This window comes from Rhea pennata, chromosome 4 (assembly GCF_028389875.1).
Source record: "Rhea pennata isolate bPtePen1 chromosome 4, bPtePen1.pri, whole genome shotgun sequence".
NCBI classification, from domain to species: domain Eukaryota; kingdom Metazoa; phylum Chordata; class Aves; order Rheiformes; family Rheidae; genus Rhea; species Rhea pennata.
The window spans coordinates 22,083,139-22,101,634 of NC_084666.1; the positions used below are offsets into that span (position 1 = coordinate 22,083,139).

Genomic DNA, 18,496 nt, shown 5'->3' on the forward strand with positions numbered 1-18,496 from the left:
CTAATCTCATCATTTTCTTCAATATATATACTTTTAAAGAAGTGTTTGCCCTCTATTTTAATATATTTTGCTTGGCTGTATTTTATGTTATCCTGGTGGATGTGATTAGTTTCTTTTCTGCCTATTGTCAAGAATTTGTTCATACATTGCAAGTGGAGCAAAATTAACATTGTTCAGTTTTAAATCTTTTGACAGTTTTACTGGATTTTGACTGAAAGTATAAACTAATACTGGAGGAAACTTCTTGATCCTCAAGAGTGAAACAAGCAGGAGATTATCTGGTTCATTCTTGAAAAAGAGGCTAGTGGCTATTAAACAGGAATCCAAAGTGTATGTTATGCACTTCTTAAGAAATCTGGAAGTGTTGCAAGCTGATGAATAACAGATTCACTGAGGTTTAAAATCATTCAATTTTAGGGGGACGGGTGTACATGTTGGCAACTAATGAAAGCGTATAGACTAATTTTAATATTGTGCTGTGAAATACAAGAGAAGACAAATTGCAATACTAAACCTTCCTAATCCAAGAGAATGGACTGACACAAATGACAGAGCGCTGGAACAGGTTGCCCAGAGAGGCTGTGGAGTCTCCTCTGGAGATACTCAAAACCTGCCTGGATGTGATCCTGTGCAGTGTGCTCTAGGTGATCCTGCTTGAACAGGGGGGTTGGACTAGATGATCTCCAGAGGTCCCCTCCGGCCTCAACCATTCTGTGATTCTGATTCCGTTTTTGTAGATAGAAATGTCCAACTACCCACTCAAGCAAGTGGTTTAGGAAGTTTGAAGAAAATCTTACCTAACAGCTAGTAAAACAATCCCAAAATATCGCCTTGATCCGAAGGGTGAGAGAGAGCTTCTGACTAATGTGCTTATTAGACACTCCAGCTGAAGTCCTGTCTTGCCTTTAACTTTCAGCAAGACACAGATCCATTTTTAAGGTAAGAGTTATACATCTTTACCTCATATAACTGTTGAGAGAATTAAAGACCTAGGGTAAAGAGGGATTCAGAAAACTGTGAGGCGCCCTTCAGGCTCCATTACATTCCCACTTGCACGAGGAGGATTGGAATTGCTATTTATGACAACTTTAGACTTGCCTTTACAAATAAAACTTGATTTTTTGTCTTCTCTGTTTTGTTTCATTCAGCCTTTTTCTAATCTTTCCACTTGCCTGTCCATCCAATTTAAAATTTGTATTATACTTTTTTTTTTGTAGTAAGATAAACAATATCTTTCTTCAGTCTCCCTTTTTGTGTAACATCCCTATGATTCATGTGTATGACTACAGTCTATCTACTGTACATGCACCAGGGGAATTAGTGCAATGCTGAACACTTAATTACTAATGGTCTGTAACCCAGATGAATCTGTCATAAGTCTGTAACCATTCTGAGCTGATGTTTGTAATTAATTCACTAGCAGTAATCTGCAAACACAGCTGAAAATCAATAAAAAATTAATGAAAAAATCCCTTTGAACAGGAAATAAATCACACTGAGATATTCATTGTCTTTCTCTATTTGGCTCTCCATCTTTTAAGGTGTGAAGACTTTTCCACATATTCACTATCAAAACAAAAGACAACCCCCCTCCTATGAATCATCTCGATGAAAGATTATCAGAACTTTAAATAACAGAAGCTCAAGCTTCTTTGTGTTATTTTCCACTTAGATACACAATATTCAGTGACAAATTTGACCTCTTCTTAGGAAAAGTTGAGGATAAAAAAGTAATTGAACTTTGGCCAAAATCCAGAAATTGTGACAGACTCCACTGAATCATCTTCATTATGTGCAAATATAAAAAAAAAAAAAAAAAAAAAAAAAAAAAAAAAAAAAAAAAAGTTTGAAATAAACCTTTGAACTAGATAACATGTTCTTCCATCTGCAACCATGTGTATTATCAAAGTTTCTGCCACAAGCATAAGTCGGCTCTTACCTCATTCCTTCTCAACCTCTCTCAGGCAGCACCTACCTGCAGGGCATTATAAAGGTGACGGATCTAAAGCTCAGAGTGACACCATGGCACGTTCCTCTGTGGTGGTGTAAGAGAAGAGAGGATAGTGTGTGTGTGTGTTTGTCCATAATGAATTTACTAGTTGATCTTTTGTCCAAGTTTGGTCACTATTTACAATTTTGTCACAAACAAATTTCCTTTATCATTTAAACAACCCTTCTTTTTTTCCTTCTCCCAATATGATGCTATATACCTCTAAGCGCACCACGTTCAGTTCTCTTCAAAAGCCACTGCTATGAAATAAAAGATAAAATCAGTACCTAGTTACTCATATAAAACATTAATTTTCATTTGACAGGTAGAAATATCACCATTTGCACCTCATTTGTATAACTTTATATGTTATGCTTCATAATTAGTAAAGGTGAGCACTATTTTTTAATATCATTTAACCCATTCCTTCTGGGGGATACTTTAGAAACCAGAAAAGTGTGTATTAATAAAATAATCTTAAATTGTTCTGTATTTTAATTTTTATCATATTCTATGCAGCACATAGATCTTCTGCTGAACTAAACTAACGCAAATACATTCTTTGTACTTTTCAATTCACTGAATTGAATTAAATTTGATTCTGTATCCAAATTCTTGTTAGCATGATTAGATATGTAAAATTACAAACTTCTAATTGTATTTATGAGACAAATATTTAGGCAATGAACAGATAAGTGAGCTTTTTTTCCCCCTTTTGAGAGGGTAAGATTCCTTCATTACCTATAAAGGCTAAATGAATCCTTTAGGTGACTGCTATTCTTCATCCTACAACACAGCTTCTTTTTGACAGTTACTAAAAAGACAAGTAGTCACAAGATATTTGGGTTTTTTTGTTCATGCTGAGCTCTGCATTATTTAGAGGTTACTTGCCTGCAGCACATGGAGAACTTTCTTAACTCCCACTCCCCATTTTAAAATACTGTAATATAAATTAATAGAGCTTAAGCACATTTTACAGTTATTAAGTTTAGTCCTGACAATCTAGGATTTGCAAAAAATAAACACAGAAAATCTCTTGGGAACAGGAGTAATGCCCTTTTTATGAAATAATTAGTACTATTTAATGTATGTTATTATATAATATTTTATTCTGTATGTGCAGTAATGTGATAGGATGTAGAGTCCAGCAATGTTTTATACTATACAGTAGAACTGTAATATGAGGCATTTCATTTTTGGGAAGACGGTGGCTTTATCAATATAATCAGTTCTAGTATTTCATGTAGCAGAAAAACTCGTTAGGAAAAAAGTAACTTCTTGAAAGCTATAAAAGAAAGGATTTGGTATTCTCCGTTAAAGTCAATCCTTAACTTAAGCACAGAAGCATTCAACCAGAACTTGATATTTTAGATTCAGCTCTTGCCATAATCACAAGTGATTCGGTTTTGCTGTTGTGAAAAGATACACGTGTTTTTCATTCCTTGTGGTAAACAATTAGGCAGCCATATGTGTGGGGTTTTCTTTTCTTTGTTATCAGTCCTATTTGAATGTAAACTTTACCCTGATCTAGTGAATCTTTATGTCACTCCAACAGAGATCAAACTTACAAGACAGCCTTCAACTCTGTCATGGTACTGCTTTTTCTATATGCTCAACCTTTGTTATAGGTTCTGGGTGCTCTGTGAGATTTGATAGCACTTAACATCTTCTGGGATTGTGTTTTTAATGTCTAAACAGCAGCAGTGCATTCATTAATATCCCCTAGAAAATGTCACTTGGAGTAACTCCAAAAAGAACTTGAATGAGGTGGGCATAAATTGCAAGGCGGGAGGGGAGGGAAGAATTGTGTAAGCCTGTTTCTCTCTTCTGTGGCAAAACTCTTAGTAATGGACACTAGGTAGAGAAACTAGTAAAGAAAATGCAGTTTTAAAGTCTTAATACCAAAATATAAAATGAAGAGAGAGGCACAGTATACAGCTGAGGTGAGCTAATAACTGCTGCTAGCTACTCTGTTCCCCTAGAGCTCCTGCAGTCCTTCCATTTTGGCATGAGTATCAAGGAAATTATGTTGACTTTTGAGCTCTGATTCAGACTTTCCCTAAGTCATCTTTAGGAGAGCTGACATTCTAATTGCTCCATGAATTGTTTCAGCTCAGAGTTTGTTAAGCACAGACACGTTTTACTGAAAAATCTAAAGGTATGTAATTTGACACAGTGACAGATTAATACTTTAGCATCAGACTGGCAGAACAATTAGACAGCTTAAATGTGTCCTACATCTTAAATGTCTATGCTACTTCAGAAGCCACAGTAAGTCCTGCTTTTCTAAAAGATCTGTTGCCGCTTCACTGATAGAAGTAAAACAGGCTATCAAAGGATTTAGCGGGATTACAAGGAGGCTCATAACAATTACGTTTAATTCTAGAAAATTAAAATCTAGGGAATTACTTTAAATTCAGAATGGTGCATTTAGTACAGTACTCTCCACTGGCACCACATAAGCTGGTACTTCTTAGTCCTCATAATGCTTATGGAATTGGTCTTGTGAATTGAAATAAAATACCAGAGTCTAAACTACACAAGAAATACAAATGAGAGAAAACTATATGTTTCTAATATAGTTCCTTCTATGCCATTATGTAATCATAATTTTAAATTAGTATTTACCTAGAATTGTCTGTTGAATTAGATTTCATTTACACATAACAGTGTATACAAACTATGCTGTGATATGTGATTCTCTGCTAACAACCAACTGATTAATGTGACTCAGGCCTAGAAAAGAATAAGTGCAGTTTTTAGTCTTAGAAAAAGCTATGGCTGTACTGTCTTTCCTATGAACTGCCTTTAAGTCAAACTGGAAGTATTGATGGTTTGTTGAAGATCACAGATGCAGGACTACAGAGCTGGCAGAAACATTAATTTAGGTAGGAAACTTTTCTGTAGTCATTCTATAATTAGAGAAAGAGTTACAGAGTGTGTAACTTTAACTGCTGGAGGCAATTGTGATAGAAATGACAGAAAATGTGAAACATAACTAAGATCTTATTACTTGCGTAATATTTCTTTGGTTAACCTGTATGTGTCATGTTAAAATAGCTAGCTAGTCTGGTCTAGTCCAGTTAACTGAATGAAAGAAATACATGTAAATCTGGTGTCTTCTTTCATCTGTTTGACTTTTATTCCTCCCTAAGAGAGAGGCAGGTATGATGCAATGCAAAACAAACCCAAAATTTCACATAACTTTTCTGCTTTACAGAGAGTTTCTTTTACACCAATTTTACATTTAATGGACTTCAGAGCATCATAATTGTTTTGCATTGCTACATGTAGAAGCAGAATTCAATCCTTAATACTGGAACTTCGGAATTTGGGAATACTTTCTTTAATGTTACTGTCTTTTTGTTTCTTTTCTTTCCTTTTCTTTCTTTTCTTTTTCTTTGTAATTCTGTTAACCTAAAATCTTAAGCAAGATGTCATTCAAAAATTCACTTTTTGCTGAATGTAAGCCCAGCTTTTAAGGCTGATTTATTGCAAAGTCAAGAATCTTAACCTAAAAACAGTTAGAGATTGAGTTGAAGCCAAAGTATATAAATGTTAGTAATCATTATTAACAGAGTCGAAGAGCTAAAAGGAACTTTTAGAGGTCATCTAGTGCATCCTGCCTTTCCCAGGGTAGGATTAGCTATGCCTAGGTTACTCTTGAGAGAAGTTTGTCTAACCGTTCCTAAAACCCTCTGATGGTGCAGACCAACCTTCCATCCTTTTATCCAACCTTACAACCATTTATCCTTAAAATTCTTTTCTGTTCTCTAACCTGACTTGTCATTGTTGCAGTTTAAGCCATTGCTTTTGGTTCTTTTCATTATGGGCATGCAAAATAGATTCTCTTTATTCTTGCCTTATTACAACTTTTTAGGTACGTGCAAACTACTGTTTTCTCACTCAGCAGCATTTTCTTTTGGCTAATATGCTTTCACTCACTTGAGCTTTTTTCCAAATACATGTTAAAGAATAACTTACCATTTCTAGTTTCCTTTTTCTTACTTTGTTTTTTTTTTTCTCTTTTATTAGTTTTAGTGCTAGCGGACTATGTAGCTCCTTGTGTTTGCTTTGAAAACTCCACTCTCGTTTGTCTTGAAACTAGCTAAGTACTTGGACTTTTCACACTTACAGCAATGATCTTGCTTATCCTATGAAATGTTATTTTGTCATTTTCAAGTAAAGTATTTAAAGTTCTCACTCTCATTTTCTGCTTTTTAGAAGAAAAGCAAAAGCATAAATAAGTAAGTTCAGCATTCATTATTTTATATCCCGCTGTCGTACCTTCTTTTTTAGTATTAGTTGTTCAATCATTGCATATGATTTAATGACTACGATATGAATGATATGATTAGTCGTTCAATCATTGCAACCTTTCTGTACTCTGAAATATTTTATTTCTTAAGCACTGAAAATAATTTCAGAATTGGGCATGATATAGATGGATTTTTTTTTCTTGGTCCAAAAGCAATTAACATTGCAGTGCAGTTGGCATGTCTCAAATAGCAGATTTATGTTTGACTTTATTCAGCAGGACTGCTTTAGAGATGGCATGCGCTATCTCTGCAGTACATGATAGTGCCACATTCAGAATGACAGCGGTCCAAGCCTTGGGGCAGTAAATGCTTCTTGAGATATGTTCAATTGCTGTTTAACTGTATTTAGCCTAAGGTGCAGAGAGAAAAGTTGCTGAGGCCTTCAAAGATATTTAAGTATTTTAGTAGTGTCTTGGCATGTCAGAATATGCCCCAGCACTAATGGGGTGCAGTTCCTGAAATACTGCAATTAGGAGGAAGGAATTTCATGGACAGTACTGCTGTAGCTCTGTATCACTACAGCTCAGCTTTTTTACTTTCTTCCCCCCCCCCCTTAAACAGTGAATTTGTACATTGTACACCCTCTCAGCTGTTTTCTGCATTACTGTTCTCTGATCATGTAGTCAATACTTGTTATACTTTAAGAGCTCTATTGTGTCTCCAATCACACAGCTCATAAAACAAACAACCATTTAATATAAACGCTATGTAAATGGACTCTTATTTAATTTTATGGGCTTAGTGATGTTTCACTTGATTGTGGTATGGGTCTCTGAGTGCAGTATATTTATATATAGGGTATAGGAAAAGGTGGGGTGAGAAGTGGCTTAGCATAGTTTTCATCCAAACACATAACTGTTGTCATTACCATAAGACAGTAGTTACCCTTAGCCGTTTTTTTTTTTTTTTTTTTTTTTTTTTTCTGTGGTAGTTTGGAGTGACTGCAGAGACCTTCCGTACAGGCCCTCAATAACTAGAACCACGCAGAGATGTTACAGCCCTTCAGTGGGGAAAGGCTGCAAAATCCACGTGTAGTCATTGATTTGTCATAGATGCTATTCAGAACTGCATCTGGCAACGACTGTTCAGATCACGCAGACAAAGCTGCGTTGTTTAGGAAGTACTGTCGCGCTGGCGTAGTGCTGCATGATCACTGCAGTCCCAGCCGCAGAAGAGCTCTACGGGTGGGAAGGCGGCCGTTCTTGGGGCACGGTTCTGCTCCCTGGGAATGTTCAAAGTAAGTCCTGTATCTGGACTGGGATGCAGTATTGTTCAAGACTGATTTACATCTCCAGGGGCTAGCAGGTGGAATAGAGCACATGACTGCTTTAGTCTGTGACTGCCTGAGGCTTTGTGGGATGAGAAAATGAAGAGCCTTTAACATCCAAAATGGTGCTCATGCTGGGGCCTTATCAGGATGAATTGCTAAGACTGGGTTTATATAGCATATATTGGGCAAGAATGATCTGTTCCAAGTGTGGGGCCAGAATAGGTGTGCATCATAGATGATATTTCTGCAACAGCTGTGTATGTTAAGACCATGTAATTTATATCATGGACTCATTGACTATTGTGTTCGTAATATCTTCTCTGCACTTGCTGAAATATGTTGACCCTCTTGATAAGGAGTGGGAGGAGAGAGGAAAGTGGAAAATTGCTTGGGTGGAATATTTTGGTTGTTAAATTTTGGGCTTTAAACTGGATATGAACCTCATTTCCCCTTCCTACTCTGCTGTATTAAGTAAGTGCCTTACTTTCTTGCTAACAAGCTATCCCTTCCAGCCTAAAAGCAACAGCCAGCCACAATCAATAGAAACATGAGCGTGTAAAAAAAATGTTAATTTTCATGCTTCTGTACCGAGGTTAGTGAAAAACATAAGATACCACAGAAATTAGTCAATAAATGCTTAATAAATGCTTAAATATTTGTTGAATGATAGAATTTAAAACTCTGGAAATAGTTGGTACAAACTTATAAGGATGTTACAAGAAAGTAGTTTGTGGTCCTCCTATTTGAGACTCTGTAAATTAGTGTTCATCAGATCTTTGAAGTTCAGATCTGATCTCTAAACATTCACTTTTGAAGTTGCCACTTAACATGTAAGCTCCAAAACATGCCTAAATATCAATTTTGTATGGGCTAGGTTTACCATGTCTTTGTAAGGAGGCAAACAGTACCTAAATCTGATATGGAGATGCCATAACGTTCCAAAATAACATCTTTCACTGTAACATTGAATATAATTTTATGCAAAAAGAGTTATAGTTTAGTAGTCTATGTATGTACAATAAAAACTAAACCAAAAATCTACACATTTCTATATGACAAGAGCTATCATCCCTCTAAGCTTACTTTTTCACTAATTAGCATTGTGATAAAATTGGTTGTTAATAACTGACATTTAAAGCACTTACTTGAGTCAGTTTAAAAATATGTAACTGTGATAGAAATCTGTTGTACTCTTTACTGATGATTTATCAATTGTGAAGACATTCTCTGTTTCTGTCTTATTTTGTTAGGCCTGTCAGCTAGCAGTGTGGTCTCTAATAAAGCGCCTGACCTTAAAAATGATGAGCTCTTGAAAAAGATGTTGCTTAGATATGTTTGGATGTGAATTATGATAGAGGAGAAAAGTAACTTTTTATTTTTTAAAAAAATACGGAGATTGTTCTCACCTCTAAGAGCTGGATCACGTGAAAAGAGGAGCATAAGGTCCCTACCGTAGGATAGAGTGTCAGTCTGCACAGGGAGCTAGTAAGATTTAATTACTTTGTAGCTAAAGCTATGTGGTAGTTATTCAGGATGAAGAGAAGGTCTCTGTTACCTACTGCAGTCTGTCTCCTGAGCTGTCCTTAACTGACCAGATTAGATACTGGAAATAGTTTAGCTATGACAGTATTGGCTGCTTTATGCTTCTTCCAGTGCAACACAGACACAAAAGATTCCCCCCTCCTCCCTCCCACAATTCCTGAAATTACATTCATCTTTTAAACAGAAGAGCAGTTAAATGGAACAGGGTTTCATAAGCACATCAGGTTAAATGTGTGTTTCGGTGCTGTCCCGATTCAGCTGTTGGAGCAGATACCAGCGAGCAGCGCAGTAGAAGGGCACATTGACTGTACGTGCCTAGTGCTGGTGGAAGGGAGACTTGGCCAAACAGCGACTTGGAAGCTGCTGCCTCGTTTTCTGTCGCTACAGAACTCTATTGCCTAGCAAGTCTCATGATTTGCAGTGAAGATTTCTGCATTTGTCTAGAAGTCAAGATGGATACACTGCAAAGCCAAATGGTAAATTTTCAAGGGCATGATTAAATGAATCATGGAAAGGATTTTTATCTACCCACGTGATATGTGCTCAAGCCTTGTTTGCACTAAAAAGAATCCATCAAATATAATGGAAGATGTTAACTATTTCAAACTTAAAACAAACAATCAAACAACCCCCAAAAGCCATTTCAGTAAATGCATAGTCATAGCTGTTATCTTTTAAGTAAACATCGAATGTATTACCTTGATAAGTATTTGCAAATATCCTGCCAGAGTAATAATTCAAATATTAATAGTAAACATTATGTTTAATGATCACTGTTTGGAAATTAATTAAGGAACTGATTGAAGAGCTTATTAAGATTTAGATGGGAGGGGGTTTTGCCCTGTTTAAAAAATATTAAGAAGATTTTCCTTTTTAAAAATCAAAGCACATCAGGTGCAGCCCAGCAGTTAATTATCCATGCTTCTTACCTTTAGGGAGTGCAACAATAATACTAGATTTAGCTGACAGAGAATATTCCTTTTATAATCTCTGCCTTTTGCATACATCTCCAGAAGACAGTGGTTAGAAAAGATAAGCTGACAACAGTCCACGTTCTTTGTATTCTTCATTGAAAAACTGTAGTAGTCAAAGTGTGTCTAAGTGCAAAACTCTTAAGAGGTACAACTCCAAAAGAAAAAAAAATCACTCAGGTCTCTCCCTCCAGCCTTATACATCCTAGCTACAGCGAATTACTCAGTTATCTAAATGTCAATGTTCTTTCCTCAGTGAAGTCAATGACGTATTGAAATATGAAATATTATACACTATTCAAAATCCATACACTGGATTCTATAAAAATGTTGACAGTTGTTAACAATAAGTAGCATGTATAATTTTGCAACATTTCAGCAAATTGCTAACTAAATAAATGTTTTAGTGAGTGAAAAATCAGAATAAGAGGAATGTAACTGACTGCTTTTGCAGTTCTGTCAGGATTAAATCTGCAGACACTGAAATGCAACATGCTTGCTCTGCAAATACCCATGGTAAATACTTTTAAACTAAAACAGTTTGTTCTGGAAGAAGCAAAAGGGTATTTTTTGTTCTTAAACCTTGGGAATAGTTGTTCTTGCTACTTCAGTAAGCTATGAATTTATAAAAATTTCACAGCTGGTATTGTCACTGTTTAAGGATGTCATATGGCAACCAAAAGTAAAGAAAAAAATAAGCAAAATGTAAGTAAGACAGTGAAAATTGTTAGAACTCTGAAAAAATATTTCATTCATAATTCATTACCGGTAAAATGATAATGTATGAAAACTAGGGAGAGGGAGGAGAAGATGGCTACAGTCCGTATTAAGTGTCTGATTATCTTTCCAAGTAGACGCTCCTTGCTCATTTTGAGGATAATTTTTTTTTTTGTTTTCAATAAACAGAAACCTAAAAGCTATATCAAATAAATCATAACATATGAAAGTCATATCAAATAAATTTGAAAATTAAATGTAGCTGTACATTTTTGTTCTCAGTAACCTTTGTTTGAATATCATTGTGTTATTTTGTAGGCAATTCCAGTTATTTGTTGCACATTAAAGTATGGCATAACTGAATAAAAGCAAGGATTTAAGAATCTGACCCAGTTCTTAAAATAGAAAAGGTAGCTAGTTCTGTAATGTGAGTATCAAAATATGAATATTAAAAGCTATCTGTGTTTTAGCAGGTAGGAATCAGTCTAGCAGTCCTCTAACCTTAGTAGTTTTGAGTGAAGGCTGTTACATATCCGGTAGTTAGAAAACTCAAATACAATGATCTAGAGCAGAGTGCCATTTAACATTGCACATCACATATAGAAGAGTGCATCAGTTCAGGCAGCAGTCAGATTTCTCTCCTTGACACTATACCCCACCCACACACACAAACCAGCTTGATCTCTGCACATTAGATGACACTTATAACAAGTAGTGTTTTCTTTGTATGCTCCAACTAATTGTTGAATGTAGCATTCATATAATGTGTAGTGTATGGACAAAACCCAATCCTGAGAAATACATGCTAAGGTTTACATTATGTGCGAATTGAATGTATTGTCAGTAACAGGGCTGCTCACATGCGGGGCATTAATCATGTTCATAAGTATCTGCAGGATCCAAGACCTTAGATTCCATTCATATAACATCAAAACATTCTTTACAAAGAATTCAGAGAAAGGTATTTTTAATAATTTCAAGAAAAATGGCAGTATTAAGTGCTTGGATGACTGTTTTAGACATCAAAATTCATTCAGTAACTGATATCAAATATGATTTTGCTTTTGAGATTGACTTATAAGCATATCAGGTGACAATATTCTTACTTTTCAATACTTGAGGTTGAAGATAACTGCAAATATGCTTGTTGCTTTTGGGCACATGCAATATAAAATAAATTGTTACTCAGAAATGTATTAAAGTTTCTTACCAAAACCTTTAAAATACCTTTTGTGAATTTAAGGATTCTCAGTCTCATTAGAAGTAATTGCAGTATTATTCATTTGTAAAGACAACTCTATTTTGCTTTCAGATTCACGGCCTCTACCAGATGTAGCCCTGACAGGGAAGTGTACCCGAGAGTGTGACGAGTATGGCCACTCGGACTCCTGCTGGATGCCAGTTCGCACTTCTCCGGAAAGGAAGCAGAAGAGCCAGCCAAAACTCTCCACTTTCATGCCTGTTGATGAACGAGGCAGTCAAGAAAAGCTGGCCAATGGAGAAGCCTCCCTCATGGGTGATCGCAACAGAAACCTCCTTAACAAAAAGTTGACCTCATCCTATGAGACCTTCAGCGCGGCTAGTTTCAGCAAAAATGAAGAAGGCAATCCAGAGGATATCCCCCTTACACAGACAGGGGAATACAAGCCATCTCCTGTCAATACTTTAACTAGAAGAGAAGTTTACCTGTAGGCTGAAAAGCAGCAACAAAGTCCTTTCATGTTATAAGAAGGAAAAGGGGCAAAAGTCTTGAAATGAAAACAATTTTAACTAAGAATAAGAAACAAAAAAGAGGGGGCCACCAAAGAGACAAAAGCTCTGCCTGCCGTTTCTGCCTCCATACGCAGGCGTTTAACTATACTGTCTGCCTGACTATACTGTACAATGTAGAAACCATTGTTGTTACTTGCATGTCTAATTCCCCCTCACCGATTTTTATTTTCCTAAATTTATGGTTGCAAATTCCTCCCCTAGTAACAAGCTCGATTAAAAAGAACACAACACACAGTTGTTACCCCTCTGCAGAAGCATGAGTTAAGCCACTCGTTTTCTTTGATTGTCATCTGGCTTGTTGAGGATAACAGGTCAGGGAAAATATATTCAAAACATATCATCTGAATTTTGCTGATCCCCACCAGGGACAATCCTTCAGAAACCATACAGATATAGAGGTAAATACAGAGGAATAACTATTAATAGGCACTTTTTGAAGACCACAGCTTTAATATTCTCACCTCTCATCTGAGGCTGGAAGCAACAGAAATAACATTCAGCCTGAGACTGCAGTCCAAAACGTGGCATACCTTCCGATGAATCTTGAACTCTGGTTCAGTTTTATCCGTAGAACAAAATCGTGTTCTTGCTGTGTCTCTTTCTCTCCTCCTCTCTCCTTCTCTGTAATGATTACTTCAAGGTGAACAAACACAATTAGTAACACATAAACCATAACACAGTAACAATAAACCGTCGAACTCATTATTTTGGACAAGACCAACATCTAGCTGGGAAGATCGTAATAACAAAAAGGCCAAAGATCACACTATGGATCAGGGGAACTGCTGAGTATTGGGGCTTGGCTTAGAAAACTAATATACTCACAAATAAATGTACATATGTACACATAATACACACACCTTCAGTTACATTTTGCACAGTAGCACAGTTCACAAGCCCAGCTGACATGTTATTTTTTTTTCTAATGCATTTAGAGTCGAATGCCCGAAGGAACTGATTCGTTTTTTTTTTTTTTTTTTTTTTTTTTCTCATAATGACATGATATGTTGCAGCAGGTGCTGCCTATGGTACGATACCACCAGTTCCAGGGAATTTTTATGATCAAAGTTAAAAGTAGTAATAGAAGGCTGTGTTAAGGAGAATGGGAAGGAGAGTGTGGAGAATGGTATGATGCAGTGACAAGAGAATATTACAAGTCAAATACGATGCCTTTTTTTTTTCAGAGTGCAAGGAATGCTTGCTAAGTCTTTTGTCATCAGTGTTGCAGCTTACCAATTGCTTCAGTTGTGTCAAAGATATGGTGCAGGTTTTCTTGAAACACAAGTGCATTAAAGCCGAGTGAAGTGCAATACTAACCAATGTCAAGACTCAGAACACTTAGGGCAGGTAGAAGATGGGCTAATAAACAGTAATATTATACTTGCACTGTAGTAGGTCAAGACAAATCAAAAAGAATCCAAGTGACCATGATATGTAAGAGCTCTGGGCTGTAACAATTCTCATGATAAGCACTTCTTGAAAGGAACAGGAAGTGAAACAGGTTTTTTGTGCAATAAAAGCAACAAAATGTGCAGAACTTCAGCTAGCTGCTTTGTAGCTGATGATTTAGTAATAATTAAAAACTGCGCTCAGACATTCAGATGAATCTGACAATCGGCCGACACAGCAAGGACGGGGGAAAGCATTCACATCCCTGGATGTTTAACCTGATGTTAAGGCATGGCTAGATGGCTCTCTAGTGTATTTTAGTCACGATGTAGCTTTGGGTAGTTTCTTGCTTTGAAGAATTACATAGAGTATAATCTTAAACATCCTAAAGTAGAGGTTGCTAAAAATCAGTACGACTCATCACATTTATCTTCTGACTTCACTGCTCCTCTGTGTAGTGGGATGTGCCCTGTTTGGCCATTCCATTCTCCCCTCTCCAGTTTACTTTCGTCATTTAACACTAGTTTGTGTATAGCAGTTATGATGAATGGGCACATTTTAGAAAGAAAATATTAAATCAAAGTTTATTAATGATTGAACATTTTAATGTTTAATTATTTAAGTAATATGGAGAGATGCAAACTAGTACTTTGTTATGAGACTGCATAGAGCAGTTACTGCTTTGTATAATCTGTAAGTACCTGTTAAAAAAAATGCTTCTAAAATGCTTATGTAATGTATACACATTTTTCTTGCACGTTTCAACAGAATACACACTTGCATAACACAGATGTTCAACAGAATTTTTTTTCTTTAAGAAGAATTTATTTTATTTAAAAAACAAACACAAAAAGAGGTATTAGGTAGCTTGTTTCAATATCTCGTTAAACCCTTTTTCTACAAAGCTAATAATACAGGTCATAGAAGACCTTCAGATAAAATGGATCAGCAGTCATTCACCAATTTTTGCACCACATAAGGCAGTCATGTCATTAAGTACTTTACTTGTGTGCATCTCCTTAGAACTAAACTGGGTGTGAAAGAATTTTAAAAATTCTATGTACTGTAAGTATTCACAGTAACTCTAGTAGAACTAGCCACTATTAACATGCTGATTACTCTTCTGACCTGGCATGACACAATATATTTTGTGTTTGTATTTTTCTTTTTATTTGAAATAGGTTAAATCTGGTGCCACTCCATAAATAGAGTGCTTTTATATAAAAATAAACAAATAAAACTATAAAAATAATTAGGGTGAATGCAAAATATGCAACTGTGCCTTTTATACCTGTTATTATGGTAAAGTGGTAGTTGGGTTTGGACACTGAGGGACAAGGGGCTATTCCCAACTTTTTTGAACCTGTATATTTACCTGTGTTTATTTTCTGAGAAATTATAAATAATATATTTAAAAACAAGCCTTTTGCCAAACTCAGTTAATGGACCAGTCTTAAGCATTATTAACACAAGGCTGTGGTTTAAGTATGTCTTGAGAGTTTTTTTAATTAATATTTGTGTGGGGTTTGGGGTTGTTTTCGTTTGTTTTTCATTCTGCTGCCTGGAAAACTATGATCAGTCTATATTATAGTTGTCTAGCAAAGTGTCATCAGTTCATGTTGCCAGGAAAATTGACAGTTAAGTTTTTTTTTTTTTTTTTTTTTTTTAATTTGCTTTTAGCTGCCGTTACATTTTGGTTGTACAGTGTTGGAGTCATTCTTTTTTATTTCCTTCCATGGGAAACTCAAATGAGCTTTGCATGTATTTTACATTAGGGCACTTTTATAGATTGATGCGTTAATATATAACTTTATATGTATTAGAATATTCAATAGCTTTGGCCTAAAAATCTAATGCTCATTTTGGATCTCAGATCCACAATGTTTATTCAATATGGTTTCTGACTGGCCTGCTGCCTGAGTTTCAGGAAAAAAAAAGAAAAGTCAAACATTATTTTTTATGTAGGGGAAGAACTTAGATGGGATTGAAATGATTGGCTGAAAGGCTACCCTAGGAAGTTGTCAAGTAGGAAAATAAAGAGTAAACTAAATGAACCTGCCTCAAGTACAGCCATCACTAAAGACTTGTAAGGAACTTGAACAGCAAAATAGCTTTCTATGTGTTTCTTTGGTGATAAATATACAGTGTTTCCTTAAGGAATGAAGCAGATGATAAAATAGCAATAGAGATGAAAGTCCACCAGTAAAGGTGTATTGATGATTGAAGAGCGTAAGTACAAGGAAGAAGACCTCTTTTTCCAGCTACCTGGGGTATGCTTTCAGACATCTTCTTCCTAAATTTTAAAGCACTTGCATTCAGTGTGGTACGATCTGTTTGTAATATTAATCATTGACTATTGTTCTGCAACTTGGATGTTGATAGTGAAGCAGAGAACAATTTATCATTGTTTATTATGAGTCACTATGCACGCAACTATGCTAAACATGGCGAAATGTATTAAACGCTAGTCCACCTCTATTTATGAAATATTTACATAATTTAATTTGCTTTTGTACAGTTTTATGTAAATAAATTGCTTGTCATTTTTGTCTCTGCAAATTAAAATATAACATGTTCAACTGGTTGCCCATTTGCTAGTGTATTTTCTCCGACAGTCTATTCCACTTTTACTGACTTAGATCTATGCTGCTTTGCATATTTAACCTGTTTCTTGTAAAGCAAAGAGAAAGATGCTGTAGTAACCAGACACTTCTTCAGCTGCTGATGTAACTGAGATTTTACCTGTCTACACAATGAAATTCAGCAGAAATTATTCATAGTCAGGACAGTACACAGCCATTTTCAGAAATAAAGTACTTGTCATTTTGAACAGAAATAGGAAGCAAGTGCTGTCATTACTTAAAAAAAAAAAAAAAAAAAAAAAAAAAAACGCGTAGATAACCTTCAAGTTAAGGGTAAAAGAAAAAAGATATTAGTAAAAGCCATGGTTATATGTATGGCATTTTTACACATAGTATGGTAACGTTTGAATTATCATCAAGGTTCCAACTTTCCCCCAAAGTTTAGAACCATTAATCATTCTTTAAATGTGTATGTTAAAAAGAACAACACATCTAGTATAGTTTTGCAGAGCAAAATGAGAAATAAGAACCTGCAGGTCTTTCAGTTTGTAAATAAAATCAACTACCTCCCAGCATAACTACATAGAACAAGTCAGCTTCGAGAGGGTAGATCTGAAAAGCAGAGAAAAGCTTCCCTTAGCTGTCTGGATCACATAATAGATAGAAAGATAATAACGAAGTTCCAAAGCAGCCCTTAACTGATTTATGTCAGTTGTACTATGAAAAATATACTGGGGAGGAGAGAGAAGGAAGATTAAAATACTTACTTCCCACCCCCTTCACTGTTGGTGCCAATATTTTCTACTGAATACAGTATTGCTACAGAGTGACTGTAAAATCATTGTATAGAATTCCTCACTGAGCACCATAGAAAATGCTGCTTCTATTTTTTTAACCTTAGTTACAGATTAGGATTTTTGTGCATATAGATTGGCCAGAACTTTTTATTTCTTTTTCTTCTTTAAATAAATTTTGTGTTGCAAATTTTTATCTCTATCTGACTATGCTTACAGTTAACATTGCCTGGTCTTCTCAGATGAATATGTCAAGGAAGATTCTTCCTCCAGTAAACAGAGGTCTAAATCTGCATGCCTACAGAGAGAATTCAGTCCACCAGCTGACCCCAAATCTCCCATGTCACACTTGAATGAGCTACCCCTCAACCTTTTCCAGCAGCAGCAGTATTTTAATGAATACCTTCAATCAAGCTTTCATGTTTATTTTATATGAGATGTAGTATACAAGGCATGACCTTATGTTTGTTTATTTTGTCTTTTATCTTCATTCTTCTTGCTTACCACCATAATTGAGGAAGGTGATTAAAGCAAGATAAAATAAATTTCCTGAACCATAGAGAGTGGTAAGAAAGGATAATATTAACTGGTAAAAGCTAACAATTTATGCTCCCCTTTAACCCTGGCTTCATTTCTCACTCCTGCACTGCAGTAAAATATAAATCTTATGCAGAGTCTGAAATTAATAAATGTGACCCAGGCAGAAATAATTTCATGTCTTTATTGAGCCTCCTGAGGGGGTGGAGTGTGGGGAGGGTGAACCTGTGTAGAAGATGCTTAATAGTTCATAAATGTGCAAAATCATCTAGCCCATGCCAAAGGAGCAAGCAATACCAGAGTCAGACAGCAGACAAGAGTATTGAGTATTAGCTCGGTTGGTTAGAGCATGGTGCTGCTAATGCCAAGGTTGTGGGTTCAATCCCCATACAAGGCTATGCTGAGAGTTGGAGTAGACGATCTCCAGAGATGATCTTCCAACCTTACCTTTCTACAATTCTATTTTATTTAGTAGAGTGATAGGATTCCAGCCAGTTAATTCATACAACTATTTTTTATGAAGCAAGTATAGCTGCTGTCAAAGACTAATGTACTTATCAAGAAACTCAGAGGGGAAAAAGGAAAGATACTCTGTAGTGTCATGGGAAAGCC

General features: G+C 35.8%; 1 protein-coding gene across 2 annotated transcripts in view; it reads left to right on the forward strand.

The window, feature by feature from the left end:
• Positions 1-16,561, forward strand: part of PCDH7 (protocadherin 7) — a 274,872-nt gene extending 258,311 nt beyond the window's left edge. For both annotated transcript variants that reach the window (XM_062575424.1, XM_062575425.1), the window contains exon 3: positions 12,122-16,561. In XM_062575424.1, the coding sequence (XP_062431408.1) occupies positions 12,122-12,501 (380 nt within the window). In that variant the 3' untranslated portion in view covers positions 12,502-16,561. The remainder of the gene's footprint in view (positions 1-12,121) is intronic.
• The last annotated feature ends 1,935 nt before the right edge of the window (positions 16,562-18,496 follow it).